Below are 16,988 nucleotides of genomic sequence, written 5' to 3' on the forward strand. Positions count from 1 at the left end.
GGGCACAGAAGTGGATGCGACAGCAGAGTGGGAAAAATTAGTGCGGGCGGGGGTAGTGGAGAGTGAGCCTAGAATAAAACTGTGTGGAACGCCAACACGAAAAATGGAAAGAGAAAAATGAACCTGCAAAGGAGACCAAGAGGGAACAGAAGGAGGAGGACAAACTTGAAAAGATGGTGTTGTGAAAGGCAGGGCAGGAGAGCATCCGTGTCAAGTGCTACAGACAGTGAATCACAAGACTTGAGCGAAATCAATGAACTTAGCAAGGGAGAGAATAGCTTTGGCTTGATCAGAGCTGTTTCAGTGGAACAGTGGGAGAGGAAGCCAGCTTGAAGTAGATGTATGCCTGCGTAGATGGTAGAGAAAAAGAGACAGTATTCTCAATATATCTGACAGATCAGAGGAGGAAAGAAATGGGATGACGGCTGGAAGGGATTGATAGAGGTTTAACTTTTACTTTTCAAAGCTGATGAATATTTGAGCATGGTTAAATGCTAATGGAAGAAACTAGGAGACCAAAAGGGGTAAAGGAGGGAGGTCCAGAGAAGTTGGGAAAAGATGGAGTCCAGAGCCAGGTGAAGAGATTATTCTCTAGTATTGTGATGCAAGAGAATGAGGAATTATTGATATAATTATATGAAAGTTTGAAGATATTGTGGAAAACAGTACAACAGTTTCATTTTCTCTGCAAAGTGGGATAAGGTCTTTGAAAATAACAAGTAGTACTTGAATCAGATGCCAAAGAAACTCAGAAGAATTGGCACTTGACATTGAGGGCCCCATTGAGGCATAGTTGCTTAAGGCACAGCAGGTGTTCATTAAAATTACCCAACTCATTGAATGACCTCATTTGTCAGCTTTTCTACAGATACTTCACAAAATTTAATTAACGAGCAATACATTGTAGTTCATATGATCAAAACAAAAATTTCATACATGAGCCATCATTCTTACCACTTGATTTCACCATAATAGAAAGTCTATAAATATATATAGAACACATGCTACAGGTCAGGTACTAGATACTGAGTATGCTGAGTACTGAGTATATACAATGAAGAGTGGAACAAGGTAAAAGATGCAGTCTGGACTAAAGCATTCCTCTGCCAGATTATAGACTTTCAAAGGAAAGTCACCTAGAGAAGCCCAACTGCCACCGCTCCCACTTCTCACAGCCTTATGAAATTCTATTTTGCTCCAACGGGTGGAAAAATTGCCCACTTATCATTCATAAAAATGCAACCCTGGACTGTAGAAACATTAATAAGCTTTTAAATCAAATTTGGCATTTCAGTGAGTCATGAATCAGAAAAGTTCAATAGCTAGGAACAGAATGGAGAAGGAATCAAAGTCAAACCAACATGGCAACACCTGTGAATTGTCTCTGACTTCCGGTATCTGCTGGTAAAGTGATGAAAATAACAATAAATAAATAATGCAGCCACTCTGTGTGCATGCTCCACACTGGATTCCCTTTATCTATGACAGCTCCACCACACAAGGACAATGAAGGGCTGCAAAAACTTAGACTTGTGTATTCCTTCTATTTATTTATTTATTTATTTTTGGTTTTCACTTTTAAGATGACACAAGTTTCTCTTTCCTGATGGATCATCCAAAGTTAAAATGAAATTTATTATGTATCTTATACAACTGATACCAAAACAAATATACTTTTTCCGAGATTAAATATAACACGTTGGAGCAAAGTGCCATGAGTATATGAAAACTGAATGTGACAAGGGAAGTGTCTTGGCAAACTTCGTGTAGTTACAAGTACTCCTCTAGTTCCCTATCTTCAAGGACCGCTTTTTTAAAAGGCACAAAGCAAGAAGTCTACAAGATGTCTATTGTAGAAACGTCTATATGTCAGAAATTATTCAGACCCTCTTTTAAAAAGTAAAGCTACAAACTCTACATAATATGTGAAAGTCTAACTTTCACAAGAAGATCCTGGTATCAAGTCCAGTTCAAAATAAAGCTTACAAAAAGCCCTCTATTACTAAAAATACATTTGCATATACCACCAATCTACAGCATCAGGAGATGAACGGACTTGTTCAGTTTCAAAGATTAAAGTGTGAAACATAACTAAGCTCAAATATAAACAGCAGTTGTTTTAGAATATTTTTTAATGTGAAAGACACAAAGAGATTATAGTGTGCATATATTGTTAATTTAGTAAGATCTATACCTTGAGAGAAAGAGTTTGAAGAAATAGGATGCACAGTAACTCAATACAAAAAAAGGGGGGAAATATACTATATTAATCAAGCACAACAGGAAAGGGTTAAGAAAGAGATATTAAAATATCACAGAAATGTATTTGAATTCACACACTGAAAATTTAAAACAAATTTTATAACTACATAATCAATTATTTTAAATTTGAGCTTTCAGAAACATAGATTTTACTTCTACTTTTTTTTTTTTTTTTTTTAGTGAATGATAGAAAAAAAATGTCACCTATTCAGGTCATGACTTTACATTAAAAAAGGAAAGTTGGAGATGGGAAAATATGGTTTAATAAACATTTTTGCTTCTCTGATTCTGCTCAATATGTGTTTTGATCCTGCAAGGATCAGTTTAGGAGATAATGACTGCTGTCCTTTATAAGCTCATACCTGTTTTAAAGCCTGGATTGAAAATATACTTGCCAATATGAAACTCCTTAAACAGTCCTTATATCTTTTCAGTTTCATCCATATTTAAGCCAAAGGAAATTTTAGAAATTTTTTTATGGAAATGCCACTAATTAAAAGTGAACATTTATGTTTTTAAGAAATAAAAATCCTGGAAGAAAACAAGGAATTGGAAAATGCCTTGAAAAATATCCAGCTGCCTAAAGAAGAAGTAAAGAAACTTGAAGTGGATGAAATTAGTAAGATCTTTTAAAAACTTCTCATTTATAGGCATGAAGTCAAATACTTATCTTGCTGTTTGAAAAATGATAGGGTAAATATTGTGTAACTCCTACAATATTACAGGATCTTAATTAAAACAATCTTACTGTAGCAAGTTTCACTAAGTATCTTTAATAAGTTTGTGAACAGAGTTGATCTTATTATACTTTTCTAAAGCTCCATTTCAAGTCTGATACTTTTAAAAATAGCTTGTCTAATTTTAATTTCATAATATGCTTCTAGAAAAACAATAATTTAAGATTTCCAGTAATTTATAAATTAGACAAAAATATGTAATAAAAATAAATTTAAAACATATTCATGTTCCTTAAGAATTTACTAATTATAAATTGATTTTATGTTATGTATTGTTAATAAAAAAAATAAATAATGCTATGAGTATAGTGGAATAAATGTTTTTCTTTTTTTTTTCCTAAGCTTTATGGTACAAGATGATTCTTCCCCCTCAATTTGACAGATCAAAGAAGTATCCCTTGCTAATTCAAGTGTATGTAACATTTTATTTGGTGTAAAAGGTGTTTACTGAAAATATATTAAATTAAATATATATTTATGAGCTAGAATGAGCCATTCTTCTTAGTAACATTTCCTATTGATGCTGTTTTTATATATTCATCAACTTATCAGAGTAAATAAAATATGGCTATTTACAATAGATGGAGGAAATTTTGAGATTTAGATGGACTTGCTTGCCTTTCCTGTGTTGAATTTCCTTTGTATGGCAAATTGCCCAATGTGCCAGAATACCTTTGAGCTAAATTGCAGCCAAAAAACAAAAACAAAAACAAAAACAAAAATGTATTGTAAATTATCTTAACGTCTTATGTAATTGAGTTAGAAATGAAATAAGGGAATGGAATACATTTAGTGGAATCACACCCAAAATCAGTGCTGACCTACACACAATTTGCTTAAAACACCATGCGTTTTTTTAGTATATCTTATGTCTGCTTTTAGCAAGTGGCAGGTGGCAGAAATGACGAAAAACCCACACATATTCCTTGAAATGCCAACCCTAGATGTATCCGTTTTGGGGAATGGGAGAGGCTATGTCCCAAAACAACTTCCTTGTAACAAACCTCTGGGAAAAGCCTGGTCCCCTCTTGATTTTGAGCCAGTTCTAATGCCACTGTTATAGAAATTTTATCATACAAATGTACTGGGAAATACTAAAGGCAATTCTTGGCCATGATGGGAAGTTGAATTTTACAAAGGAATCAGAGATTCTCTATTTTATTTTTTTTTCTTTTCTTTAGGTATGGTGGTCCTGCCAGTCAGAGTGTAAGGTCTGTATTCTCTATTAGTTGGATATCTTATCTTGCAAGTAAGGAAAGGATAGTCATTGCCTTGGTGGATGGTCGAGGAACAGCTTTTCAAGGTGACAAACACCTGCATGCAGTGTATCGAAAGCTGGGTGTTTATGAAGTTGAGGACCAGATCACAGCTGTCAGGTGAGCACCTTCTCACTCGAACAGAAATTGACAGGCAACAAAGTCACACAACCACTGTTGGGTTTCTCATCCTTAATGACTTAACTCTTTTTGTCTATTTTTAGAATGTCTATTTTTCTAACTTCACCTAAAGCTATCATTAGTCTTAAAGGGATATTTGTGCCCAATATGAGGAAAAAAAATGTTCATGAAAAAGAGCTAATAAATGTGGGAGAAAATGATTTATAGTGATAAATAACAAAGACTCTCTTTGTATGTTTCAATCATTCTAATATCCTTTCATTTATTAACATGGTGCACAATTAGCCAAAAAAAAAAATTATAACTCTAGGGATGGTCTTTAGGAAATCAAACAACTGAATTTGCTCAAGCATTGTGGATTCTACCTTGAGCCTTAAAATTGGCTCAAGGTTTCATTAGCACTGTATACTTATAGATGTTAAGCATTTATTTGTAAGTAAACTAGCTGCGAAGCTTGGCTACATTAGTATGAAAGTGTTTCCCTTTTTTCACTGGACAAAAAAATTTACATAATATAAAATTATACTATGGAAACATTCAGAGGAGAGACAGGTTCAAATTCTGAGTTCTTCCAACTATATTCTCAATCACAGTTTATGCCTCAATCATCTTTTCCTAAACCAAAAAGTTCAGTCACCAAAATTATTGCTTATTTGAAAGCACTATTCAGGATTTTTCTATAATTGTTGGGTTTCTGTTATGGTGTGAGTAGGTGAAGTTATAGAATAGTAGTTTATAAATGTAAAAGCTAAATCTGGCTAATTACACTCTTAGTCGTGGATGTGGATGTGTGTATGACAGCTAAATGTCAAACACTGTTTCACAGCAAAGAGCAATTTAGAAAATTCAGTACTACATTTTTTCCTATCAGCTTAATGTCATTAATAGTTACTGATTTCCATGCATTGTATACAATATAGATTGTATTTAACAGCTAGGAGCCAGGCCCAGACAACATTTTTCTGTATTTTTTTTCTCTAATCAAAGCAAAAGTTTAGCCTCGCAAGTAATTATTTTTAAAAATAAAAAGTAATCATAACCCATTTGTTTTCAATTTTTTCTTCCATTCTATGAACAGTAATATAAACATATGCACAAAATATCTGATTAAAATGTCTATTTTAATAAAATATGACCAATAAGCAGATTATAAAATAACACTGCACAACCTGTAGGCATCATTCACACCTAACTTGTAGGAGATTTCATCTTTCCTACTCATCCAGGCTTTTGACCTTTCCACTATAACATGTTTGGGAGAGTCTTCTGCCTGAGGGAGAGACAAAGAAGAGATAGTTCATCAAAGAAACACTCCATCAAGAGATCAGTTTCTCATACGAAGACTGTGGTGCACCTTAATGGAAATACTAAAACAATTGTCAGCATCACAGACTTAATCTTTTAAGGATTTTTTTTGCACTGTAGTCACATCTATTTGTATTTAAGCCATGCAATAAACACCGAGGACATATAATCCTGGGATGACATCAAAGGACAGACATAAACATTATGCCTCATTTGTAATTCAATTATATCTTTTCCAAAATTCATAGAGTTAAAAAGTGGTTTGCTTTGGCATTGGTTAAAAAACAATCTCATCATCATTTCATCATCACAACCTACCAATAACAACAAAATATGACAATATGACATTGCCATACTCTCTGTATAAAATTGTGCAGCTTACGATCTCTACTCTCAATGTACTTACAATCTTTGTAAAGTGGATAACCCACCTGCACTCCGAAGGGACAGCACTGCTATTCAATAAAGCTTTCAGTAAGCACCCTAGTGAACAAGGGGCGGCTGTGTCCCCACACAAAGCACTTATGCTACAGTGGAGACGCCAGACGAGGTGGGCCTTGGCTTTGCTTAAAATCATTATTCTGCAAAAGTGAAAGGGAAGTCTTGGAACACTGTGCTTTGAGAACACAAAAGCTAAAAGAATAGGTTTATAATGATGATCCTGGGAGTAATTCAACCATGTCTCCCCAAGAGGTGTTTTAGGACTTGGGTGGTGAACACACAGTGTAATACACAGATAATGTATTATAGAATTGTACACTTAAACCTTATATAATCTTATTAACCAATGTCACCCCAATACATTTAATAAATATCTTTTTAAAAAGGTATATTTTAGGAATCAGACACTGAATGTCTGACCTAGGGAATTGGGATTGTAATCCCTTTGTGGTACCCCTTAAATTACCTCCCCCAAAAGAGTGAAATGTGTCCCTTTGAATCTCTTATAAAAAATATAATCTGGCTATATTTTTTACATACTGAAAGAAAATCATATGTACAGGTTTGGAAAAAACAGAAAATGCTAGTCAGAGTCAATAAATAGATTCAAAAAAAGAAAAGCAGGAAAAACACTTAAAAGAAGCCACACAACCTCACAACTTTTGACTATACAAAAGAACGTTTCAAAGGAGATACTTGTGAAGTCAAAGAATAAGTGAAACTGGGACCTGCTTTCTTTGGGCTTCTCTGCAAGTGGTACCTATGTGAGACCCATAAAACTATAGTAGTTATAGGGTCAACTCTGTACATTTGGGGTATATTTGGCATTTTTGACATTCCCACAATTTTGAAATTTTATATAACCTGAGGGTTAATGGTGAGGAAGAATTATATGAGAAAAAAAAATCACATCATACTGTTATACATGGTATCAATAAGAACATCTCCAAAATAAAATAATAATTGATCACTAGGATTCCAAGTCGACCTTTGGTCTAGGGCCATTTTTATGAGAGAAAAGTTGTAAAGTTCAGTCCAGCATCCAAAATGAGGAAAACATGCTTTTCCATTTCTTACTAACATTTTGTTGATTTAACCACATTATCAACAGCATGTCTGATAACCCCCCTGGAAGCTCTTCAGAATTTGGAGGTAAATTTTATAGAGACTTGTTTGTCTCAAAGTGCTCGGATTATCTAGGTAACCTTTAACCTAGTCCTGCCACATTAAGTGTTAATGTTTCATTTCCATGTTAACTATTGCACTATCATTTCCTGTAAATGTCATCGTTTCAGAATAAACCTAGAAAGGGAGCTGTTAAGAATTTCCTGTTCCCATGTATCACCTGTTATTTGCTTTTATCCCAGATGCAAGGCAATATGATTGCTAGCTTCTGGGAGATCATAAAAGTCACGATTGATTTTATGGCTCAGAACTGTCTTCAAGCACTAGTGGCGAGCTTATTTTTTTTTTAACAACATATAAAAGGGAACCTTTTCTTCTTTCATTTGGTTTTTGAAGCTTGTGTACGAATTGCCGAAATGCCACAATTTGGTGCACATGTTCTCTGCTTTACCATGAACGGCATCCACACAGGTAGCAACTTTCCGTTTGCTACTGCATTTCTTCCTTGTAGACTCCTCAGTGTCCCTCAGACTCAGTGTGGGGTAAGCTGTGGCTGACTGGGCTTCTTCCCGTCTGTTTGTCCCATGTATTTGCCCAACTCCTCTATAAATCAGAAACGTGCACATCGAACCAATGCGACGAGCAAAATGGTTGCTGTGGAATCCCTTTAAGAAACTCAGTCTTTTAACTAATGAACATCACTCTGTCCTGCTTCCAGAGACAAATCAGAAAGAGTATTAACATAACTGAAGGGAACAAAAAAATAGTGTTTTTCTGGGGCCACATGTGTCACTTTGTCTCCTTCCCATTACTGTTGCACACAGGCCTCTGTAATGACGTCCAGTTTTGTCTTCCACTGCTTCTGTTTGTCTCAGAGTTTCTTGTGTTTTTATCAAACCTTTCCCAAAATAAATCGCAATGACTCTAGAACACCAGCCTTCAAGTGGGCATGAAGTACATTAGCCTAAAACACTCTTGTTTTGTACCAACTTTGCAAAGTTACATTTCTGAGGGCTTCCCATGACTTTTTAAAGGTTTCGCTTCAGTATGGCCTCTTGCTCCTAAGAAGAGATTTATTTTCAAAATAGTTTTCAGATGGAGACTCTCTGTTATAGAGCTTAGCTGAATCATTTCCGGATCCTAAAAGATACAGATAATTGTTCATAAGATGATAAATAGAGGGTATATCTGAGTATGAAATGGGAGGTGGATAGATGTTTTTCCATGGATGTATGTGACCAAAAATGAGATTATCATTTAACATCTAAGCAAACAAGATCATGAGAAATTAATAAAATTTAAAACAGCAACAACAAAAACCTTTTTTTCAAAAGCTGGGGATTTGGGAATTTGGTCCTAGTCTTGGTGCTACTACTTCTCATGTTTCTATGAGCCTGCCTCTTGAGCTCTCTGGGTCACAAGTAACTCGCCCACACAATTACGACAGGAGGCCTTCAAGCCCAGAAAAGTACTATTCAATAGATGCAGAGTCTAAAGGATGCTTTTATCCTTTGCAGAAAACATGATGATATTCTTTTAATTATTTGTAAATGTAGTGTGATTATGCATGTGTTTAAACAAAGAAAATACAGCATTTCTATTAAATCATTGGATTAAATATGCTTGTGTAATGAAGTAAATGTCATGTGTACACACTTAAAATTCTAAAAATTTGTTTTCTACTTTAGAAAATTCATAGAAATGGGTTTCATTGATGAAAAAAGAATAGCCATATGGGGCTGGGTGAGTTGTTTTATATGTTTTATGTCTGTTATTCATTTCAGCAATCATCATTTTCTAAATTGTTCGCTTATAAGGTTCTCATGAAATGTTAATGTTGCAACATAATTTAATCGGTCATTGGAAACAGTCAATTTGAATAATCTGGCTTTAAAGTGATGGCTATATGTGTTTCTTTTTTTCAATCATTTAGTTTATTTTATAGCAAATTAACTCATAATTGATACATTTTCGCTTAATTTTTTTGTATTAGATTATAGTCTGCTGAACTGAACCATATTCATCAAAGGTTTAATTTCCTTTGTTATTTTAGAGTTACTATATATCTTTATTTTATATTTCATCATTTCATTTTTTATGAAATGCTAAGCTAAAGTTTGAAATTACAGAAACTTTTAGAATATAAATTCCCTAGTACCTAGTCTATCCCAGTCATATCTTAACTGTTTTGATTTTTTTTGAGAGGGGGAATCTTTTTTTTTTTTTTTTGAGCAGACCTAATGTTAATTTGTGCTCACTAGAGAAAGGTCTTAGGTCATGAGAATAATTTCCCATGTTTGAGGAACTGTGATCTTTAAAATAAACAGTAAAAGGGAGTAGCAAAAGTTATCAGTCATGGGCAATAAAAATCACTAGAAAGTTTAGAGAAATACTGGAAAGGATTTAGACTTGCCCATTATAAATTATGATAATTACCCTTCAAGAAAGATTTCCTGTTTTAATTTTTGGTCTGAATTTGTACATTTGCAAGTCAATTTGCAGCCATTTGTGCTTTGGTTGTTTTTCTTGGCTCTTGTCTCTGAGGGCAGCCTGCACAAGATGGAGGGAATGAAACCCAATATTGAAGGGAATCTGCAGGATTCGGCTCAACTCTCAGCTCAGTGACCAGATGAAGCGCTGTTAGAAATTTGTGGAAAGTTGTTACTTCAAGCCATTTGGTCCTTCTTAAAACTATCAAATATTAAATATCTAAAACAGAATGGAATTTAAAGGGTAGAAATAAAATGTTTTATAGTGAAATATTTTAGATAAGACTTTTCCTACCATCCCTTTTTATGAAAGTTCCTAAAGTAAATCCTTGAACGATTCAAATTTCAAGCTGAACACTTACATATAAGCATTAACATTTCTCTTAGAGTTTTACTTTGCTTTTACTGCAGGCTTTGAAATAACCACAAAGTGGAACTTTTTAATTTCATTTCTGGAACATTCTAAGTATTAGTTTGGTAGAGAACCACCTATGTGGGATGATTTAACCTACTCATCTCCCAAAAATACATCCATATCAGTCTGAATTTTTTCAATAAGAGATTCTTACTATGTCTATACAATTGCTTCTGGAAAAAATAGTATATTAGGCTCCTTTATTGCTTACTTTCCAACATGGTGGTGATTGTGAGGGAAACCCCGAGAGCATGTGTGGGAGAAGAGAGTAGTAAGTGAACTGCTAGTGGATACAACACTTGAGCAGCCCCTATATCAGCAGAAGGACCCAAAAGGCCCTGAAGGAAAAACACCTTAATACTGTATTGTTTTTATCAGTACTTTGAGTTTAAGACCAAACCCTATTTATTAATCCATTCATCTTATCATTGACTCATTCATTCTTTCATCCATGTACAAAATTTTCATCCATGCACAACTTGATCTTATATTAGGTTCTTTAGGAGATGAAAAGATGGGTAAGTTATCGCCCTGGACCTCTAGCAGAGAAAACAGGAATTTCTCATGAAATGTCCTGTTAAGAGAGATGTAACTTGTGGAGAGCACCAGGGATAACAATGGTTAATTCTGTCTGTGAGAGCTAAGGGGAGATTCATAAATGAGGTAGCATTTGAGTTTGGTGAAGAGGGGTTAATTAAAGGGCATTTCAGGCAGAGTGAAGACAACATTGCCCAGGTCCTGAGGTGCCAAAGAGTATGGCATGTGGGGAGACACTGAGTTGGTTAGCAACGTCTGAAATTTCCGAAGTATAAGCCTTATGGTAAGGAAGGTGTAGAAAATGAGCCTGGGTAGGTAGGTAGCCAGGTAACAGGAGTTCTTTTAGGCCATAATGGAGAGTGGGCTTTATCCATGGCTCTGTTACACATGTCTCATTTTTCTATGTCTCTATGATCATTACACTCCATTGACTCTTCAAATATCAATGTTTTTCTGGGTCTGGCTTTGGCGCTCATTCTTCTTCATTTCCTTGGGAAAACCCATGTGGTTTCAAGGATAAACATGATGGCCATATCTCTGCCACTAGCCCCAATCACCTTTCAAATGCTTCCTGATCACCTCTTACAAATGTCTTAAGGGGTCTTAAGCTTAACTTGCACAAGCTAAGCTTGTCATAGTTTACTTTAAAATATGTCTTCATCTTTATTAAGGACCTCACCACACACCTAGTCAACCAAGGTAGTAAGTTCAGAGCTATTTTCAACTTCCTCTGCTTCCTGACTCCAACATTCTGTTGGTTAGCACCTTCTGTCAATTCTACCTTCAAACATTGAAATCTGTTTTATCATCCCCACTGACATTGCCATAGTTCAAGTTTCTTCATATGTAATTTAGACCAGAATGTCTCAAACTTTAGCTTGTATAAGAATCACATGGAGAACTTGTTGCAACACAGTTTCCAGGCCCCTACCACTGAGGATTCTGATTCAGTATTCCAGGTGGGGCCCAAAGGTTTGCATTTCTAGCAAGATCCCAGATAATGTTGATTCTTTTGGTCCCTGAACCACAAGTTGGGTAGTACCAGTTGAACTGTTCCTACTGCCTCTCAAATACCCAAACTGTCCTGGCCTCACAAGCTCCAATGTTGCCAACGAAGTTAGTGTTTCAGAACACAGTTCTTACCAAGTTGCTTTTCTGCTAATACAGTGGGTCTCAACCTTCCTAATGCCGTGACCCTTTAATACGGTTCCTCATGTTGTGGTGACCCCCAACCATAAAATTATTTTCGTTGCTACTCTATAACTGTAATTTTGCTACTGTTATGAATCATAATGTAAATATCTTATGCAGGTTGTATTTTCATTGTTGCAAATTGAACATAATTAAAGCATAGTGATTAATCACAAAAATAATATGTAATTATATATTGTGAAATATTTATTTCTAATTACAAATAAATGAAATTTTGTCTTGAAGCATGGAGACCGATAGAGGAGCGGTGTCTCGGTTCCTAAGACTGTAGAAAATATGTGTTTTTTGATGGTCTTAGGCAACCCCTGTGAAAGGGTCATTCGACCCCCAAAGGGGTCACGACCCACAGGTTGAGAACCGCTGTGCTAATATAGTTTCTAGGGCTACACATTGACCTCAAACTAGTGCCCAAACATATATTCTTGCATGCAAGGCCCTTGGCAATCTGGTTGTAACCTACTTTTCCAGTCTCATCTCTCTCCACTTTTCCCCATGCCTTATGAATAATTTGCTGCCTGTGCTTCCTTGTTCCCATGATTTTGTAAATCCTGTTCCCTGAATCTGCACTGTTCATTCTCTTCTTCTATTCCCCACCTGTTTCTCACTCCACAATGGAAAATTCCTACTTGTTCTTTAAAACCCAACTCAGATATGACTTTTTTGTGCTCCTATAGCTCTTTATACTGCTCTTACAGGAATTACAAAGTTTTATCTTGTCTGTTGGTTTTCCCCACAAGAATATAAACTCATCAAGGGAATGAATAGACTTTGCCTTTTTTTAACTCTGTTTTTCAAATGTTTAGCACAATACTTGGCCATCTCACACATCTACGATGTTTAAACTGACTTTAACCCTATCAGTCAACAATCCCCCAAATGTGTTCTATTGCTGCCAGGAAATTTTTCAAGAAAAGGTCCTCTGGTCTAATAATTTGGCATATCATAACTTCGATATAATAGTGTATATAGACTCAGTGAAGGAATAGTAAAGAATCCTGTTAAATTTTTTTTTAATACAGTACTACCAAAATGTATTTTGATTCAATGGATAACTCTTTGAGAAGTGCTCTTGAAGTCAATAGGAAGTGGAATTGTTGTATTAGAAAAATACTCTTGGCTGGTGAGTGAAGAATGGCCTGAAGGGGGGGAGGGAGTGGGCCGAGGAGCTAGGAGAGCAGAAATACTGGCAACAAACACCAAGGGCCTGAATTTAGGCACTGAAATCGGAGGTGAAAAGAGATCTTAGCTCTGAGTGCCCCTTTATAGTATAATAAAGCAGGGACCTATGGGAAATCAGAGATTGGAGACAAGAAGATATTGAAAATGACCATGAGGTTTATTCAGCTATTATTGTGTTCTATATCAGGGAATAACGTATCTGTTTCCATGAAGTGTTAGACATATTAGTGGTCTGAGAAATACATTATAGCTAACCACACATTTTTTATAGTTAATTGGTCAATAAACCACAAATCCTACGTTTCCCTCCATTATCCAGATTAAGAAGGGGAGAGGAGTCATTTTTATCTTACCCTTTCATTTGTCTAGCTCACACACCAAAGTTTAGTCACCCTGTTTTTAGCTAATTATTATATATCCACTGTGCATTCAGCACTATGCTTAGGAAGTATCTGTTATGACAGTGGTTCATTTTTGTCCCTCAGAGGACATTTGGTAATGTCTAGAGACATTTTTGGTTGTTCCAACTGAGGAAGTACTACTGGCATCTAACAGGTAGAGGCCAGAGATACGGTTAAATATTCCACAATGCACATGACAGCCCACCCCACCCCTGCCAAAAAAAAAAAAAAAACACAACAAAACTATCCAGCCCAAAATGTCAGTAGCACTGAGGTTGCAAAGCCCTGGTTTATGCAAAGAAAAACTGAAGCAATTATTTTCTGACAATTGAAAAGCAGTGGGGGTTTTGCCTAAATTATTAGAATAACAACCTTATTTATGGGCTTTGCTTTGTTAATATAGGCCTAGCCAGGTGGTGTTGAATAAGCATTAGTTCATGATTTAATCTTAGTTCCTTTCTCTTCCAGTGACTAATTATAAGCAATTTGAATTGCCATGTGTGATCAACGATGTAAAAGTAGGACAAATGCACCTCTAATGAGACTATATTAGACTCAAAACTTAAAGTTCCCCAAAGAGGTTGCTCCAGTGTGGGGACGTAGAGGAAAGTGCCGAGGTTGCAGAGTTAGGTGTCCTGGGGCTCAATCCCAGCCCTGCTGCTTCCTGACTCCTGAAATACTCTAAGTTTACTCTGAGCCTCAATTTCCTCATCATGAAATTTAGTCACAATGTCCTCACTAAATCACTATGAGGGATTAGATGAGTTGATAAGAAAGCCACATATTAGACAAATATTTATGCTACGCCTAAAGACAATAAGCAAGATAAATAAAATGTGTAGGATGTTAAACAATGATAAGTGCTATGAGAAAATCAAAACAGGAAAGGAACATGGCGCAGGGTTGGTGGAATTTTAGCTTAGAAGGACCGGCGAGATTCTTTTTTTTTTTTTTAGTTCAGGCTTGAAATGAGGAGAAAGTAAGCTATACTGATTTCTGGGGAAAGAGCAGTCTAGGCAGAGGGTGGAGGCGTTTGCAAATGTCCTGGGGCTAGATCATGCTTGGATAGTTCCATGAACATCAGGAAGGTCACTGAGCACGGTGGAGGTGTGCGGTAGAAGGAAGGCACATTGTGTGAGACTACACAGTCTTTGCAATAGCCTTGGCCATACAAACACTAGCTCCTTAAGATTATTGCTTGTAGGTAAAATGTTCCAATGTGCATTATAGCTCACATAAGAATGTTCTATAAACCCCTCAAAATTCTGTGCCCTTCTAAAAATGTTTTTAAAGATATCCTTCATTTAAGCAAAATGGCAAAACGTCTAAGTGCAAAGGACAAAATTCTAGAATTCGCATGGCCAATCTGCTCCGTGGGTTCTTTTCATGCGGCAGCCACCCACTCTGCCTTGCAGCCCCACCCATCGGAGAGCAGAAAAAAGTTAACTCGGGTGCTTTTTTTCCCTCTTCGTTTCTACAATAGGAAGAGCTTTTCTAAGCTTCCCGAGTATTTAAAGTACACTTTCTTTTGTTGTACTGCTGCTCCAGTAGTTTTGTTCTTACAAATTCTTAGGGAGAGTTTGTATCCATCCTGAAAACATGAAAATTGCATTTAGACAAAACACTAGTGTCTAATCACTGAGTAGTAACAGATTAATAATTCCTAAGATTTTGAACAGAAATGTTCAAAAATGCTTTCAACTTCAAATCTCACTTTGTGCTATTTCCTTTTCTGGAGCATATGAGAGGGGAAGTAGGACCCAGTATTATTTGCAGTGAACACTCTTTTCTAATAAAACCGTAAACAATAAAAATTTTTCTAAAGGACTCAAGCTTAACTCTACTCTCCTTTGAACCTAAAATTAAGAAGAAAGGAAAGATCTTCTGTTTCAGTAATAGTTGTTGCCAGCCTACTCATAAAAAACAAATTATACTGATATTATAGGTTAGAGTTTGCACCTGATAGAGAATCTCACTTACTAAAATGATTTTGAAACCCAAATGTTTCTTCTGTTTTTAAAATGCATTTTTCCTCTATCAAAAAATGTTTTCATTTTCCTCCAAGTATAATAAAAAGAACTCATGGTATAATAATCCAAGCTGCCTCTTTTATTCTGTGTTTTGGAGCCAAGGTCCTCAATAAAATTCCCCAGAGCTGGAAACATAAAACTGTAAACTAGTTAGAGAATTCTTCCTTTAACTTGAATTCAGCAAGACTGTTTAGCTTATGCCCCCATTTCCTGTATTTTGTGGATTAAGAATAGACCCCTGCCACTGACGTGCTGCCCTAGCCATGTCTGTCTGTCTGCCTCTCTTGCTCTGTTGATCTCTCATTCTCACTCTCCCTCTTTCACTCTCTCTAAAGACTGACTTTTCTGTTCCAAAGGGTGATATGATTTCTCCTCACTTAAGGGAAATGATTTCCACAATTTTGTGGTAATAAGATTTTAAAAACAAGGCTCACATTTAGTTGGAGAGTCACACTGTTTTCTTATGATTTGTAGGGCTGCCCCAGGGTTGGGGCAAGAATAGACAGTGAGAATCACTTCCTAATCTAGAAGACGCATTTTGGGAGGTTTATGTCCCAGAACACGGCTTCATCCATGTTCCCAAGAGAAGCACCTCTCTCCCAGCGTGTTTATACAGAACAAATGTGCCTTCCAGGGAAAGATGCAGCCTTATTGTTATGCTCTGTTCCTTTCCTCATTTTTAGGAAAAGGTTCAGATTTCCAAGTGACATGGGCAGACATCCCATTCTGCCACTGGGGTCACATTTCTGAGTTATCTATCAATCCTGGGGGAAGAAAATGGGTGAAAGCTAAACCTGCCCTTGACTCTGCAATTTGTATTCCCTTTTGTATTTCTTTGTTTTTTTTATTCAATTTGTGGGATGGTATGTAAATTTCTTAGACACCAATGGCTTTTCCTCCTCTGAGCTGCTTTGCCAGAAATCCTTAAAACACAATATGTAACAGTACATTATACACAAACCCTGGCCATGCCTTAAACTATCAAGAAGGCTCTTATGTCCTTCCCTTGATGTTCTGTTATGACAATAAGTAAACACACAGATACAAGTTCTGCCTCACAGGACTTTTGCAAACTGTTGGAAGTAGTTTGCATTTACATTTTGGGAATAATCTCCTTTTTTGGTACATTTCTTTCAAGCAAAATCTTGTTTTTGCTCTAACAAGGTCCTGATTGGAAAAATATAGAGGAAAAAAAAGAGAAATTTTTGCTGAAAAACTGCAGTTATATCCATCTCTTAAACTGTTCCTACCATGTTCTGATCAGCACACCACGTATTTATACTATGCTGGGAGTGAAATTGCTATTATATCTGGTGGAATTTGCTGCCAGGGTGCAAGATAGACATTTAATCTACCCTATCTGTGTCCCCCGTCTCCCATCAGCACAAGTTGCTATAAAAATATGGAGAAGAGCTATTAAAGTCAATGTGAAACTAACTCGTAACAATGTCTCTACAG

The 16,988-nt window shown here is 36.0% G+C and overlaps 1 protein-coding gene across 4 annotated transcripts in view; it reads left to right on the forward strand.

The window, feature by feature from the left end:
* The window catches only part of FAP (fibroblast activation protein alpha), a 71,246-nt gene that overhangs the window by 50,327 nt on the left and 3,931 nt on the right, over nucleotides 1–16,988 (forward strand). For 2 of the 4 annotated variants that reach the window (XR_002123285.1, XM_019636810.1), the window contains exons 18-21: nucleotides 2,783–2,881; nucleotides 3,342–3,411; nucleotides 4,181–4,375; nucleotides 8,956–9,010. Coding sequence is in view for 3 of the 4 variants with exons in the window: in XM_019636810.1 (XP_019492355.1) it covers nucleotides 2,783–2,881; nucleotides 3,342–3,411; nucleotides 4,181–4,375; nucleotides 8,956–9,010 (419 nt within the window). In the remaining variant the exon portion in view is untranslated. The remainder of the gene's footprint in view (nucleotides 1–2,782; nucleotides 2,882–3,341; nucleotides 3,412–4,180; nucleotides 4,376–8,955; nucleotides 9,011–16,988) is intronic. The other 2 variants (XM_019636812.1, XM_019636811.1) reach the window with 1 other exon arrangement.

This window comes from Hipposideros armiger, unplaced genomic scaffold (assembly GCF_001890085.2).
Source record: "Hipposideros armiger isolate ML-2016 unplaced genomic scaffold, ASM189008v1 scaffold_30, whole genome shotgun sequence".
Classification (NCBI taxonomy): Eukaryota; Metazoa; Chordata; class Mammalia; order Chiroptera; family Hipposideridae; genus Hipposideros; species Hipposideros armiger.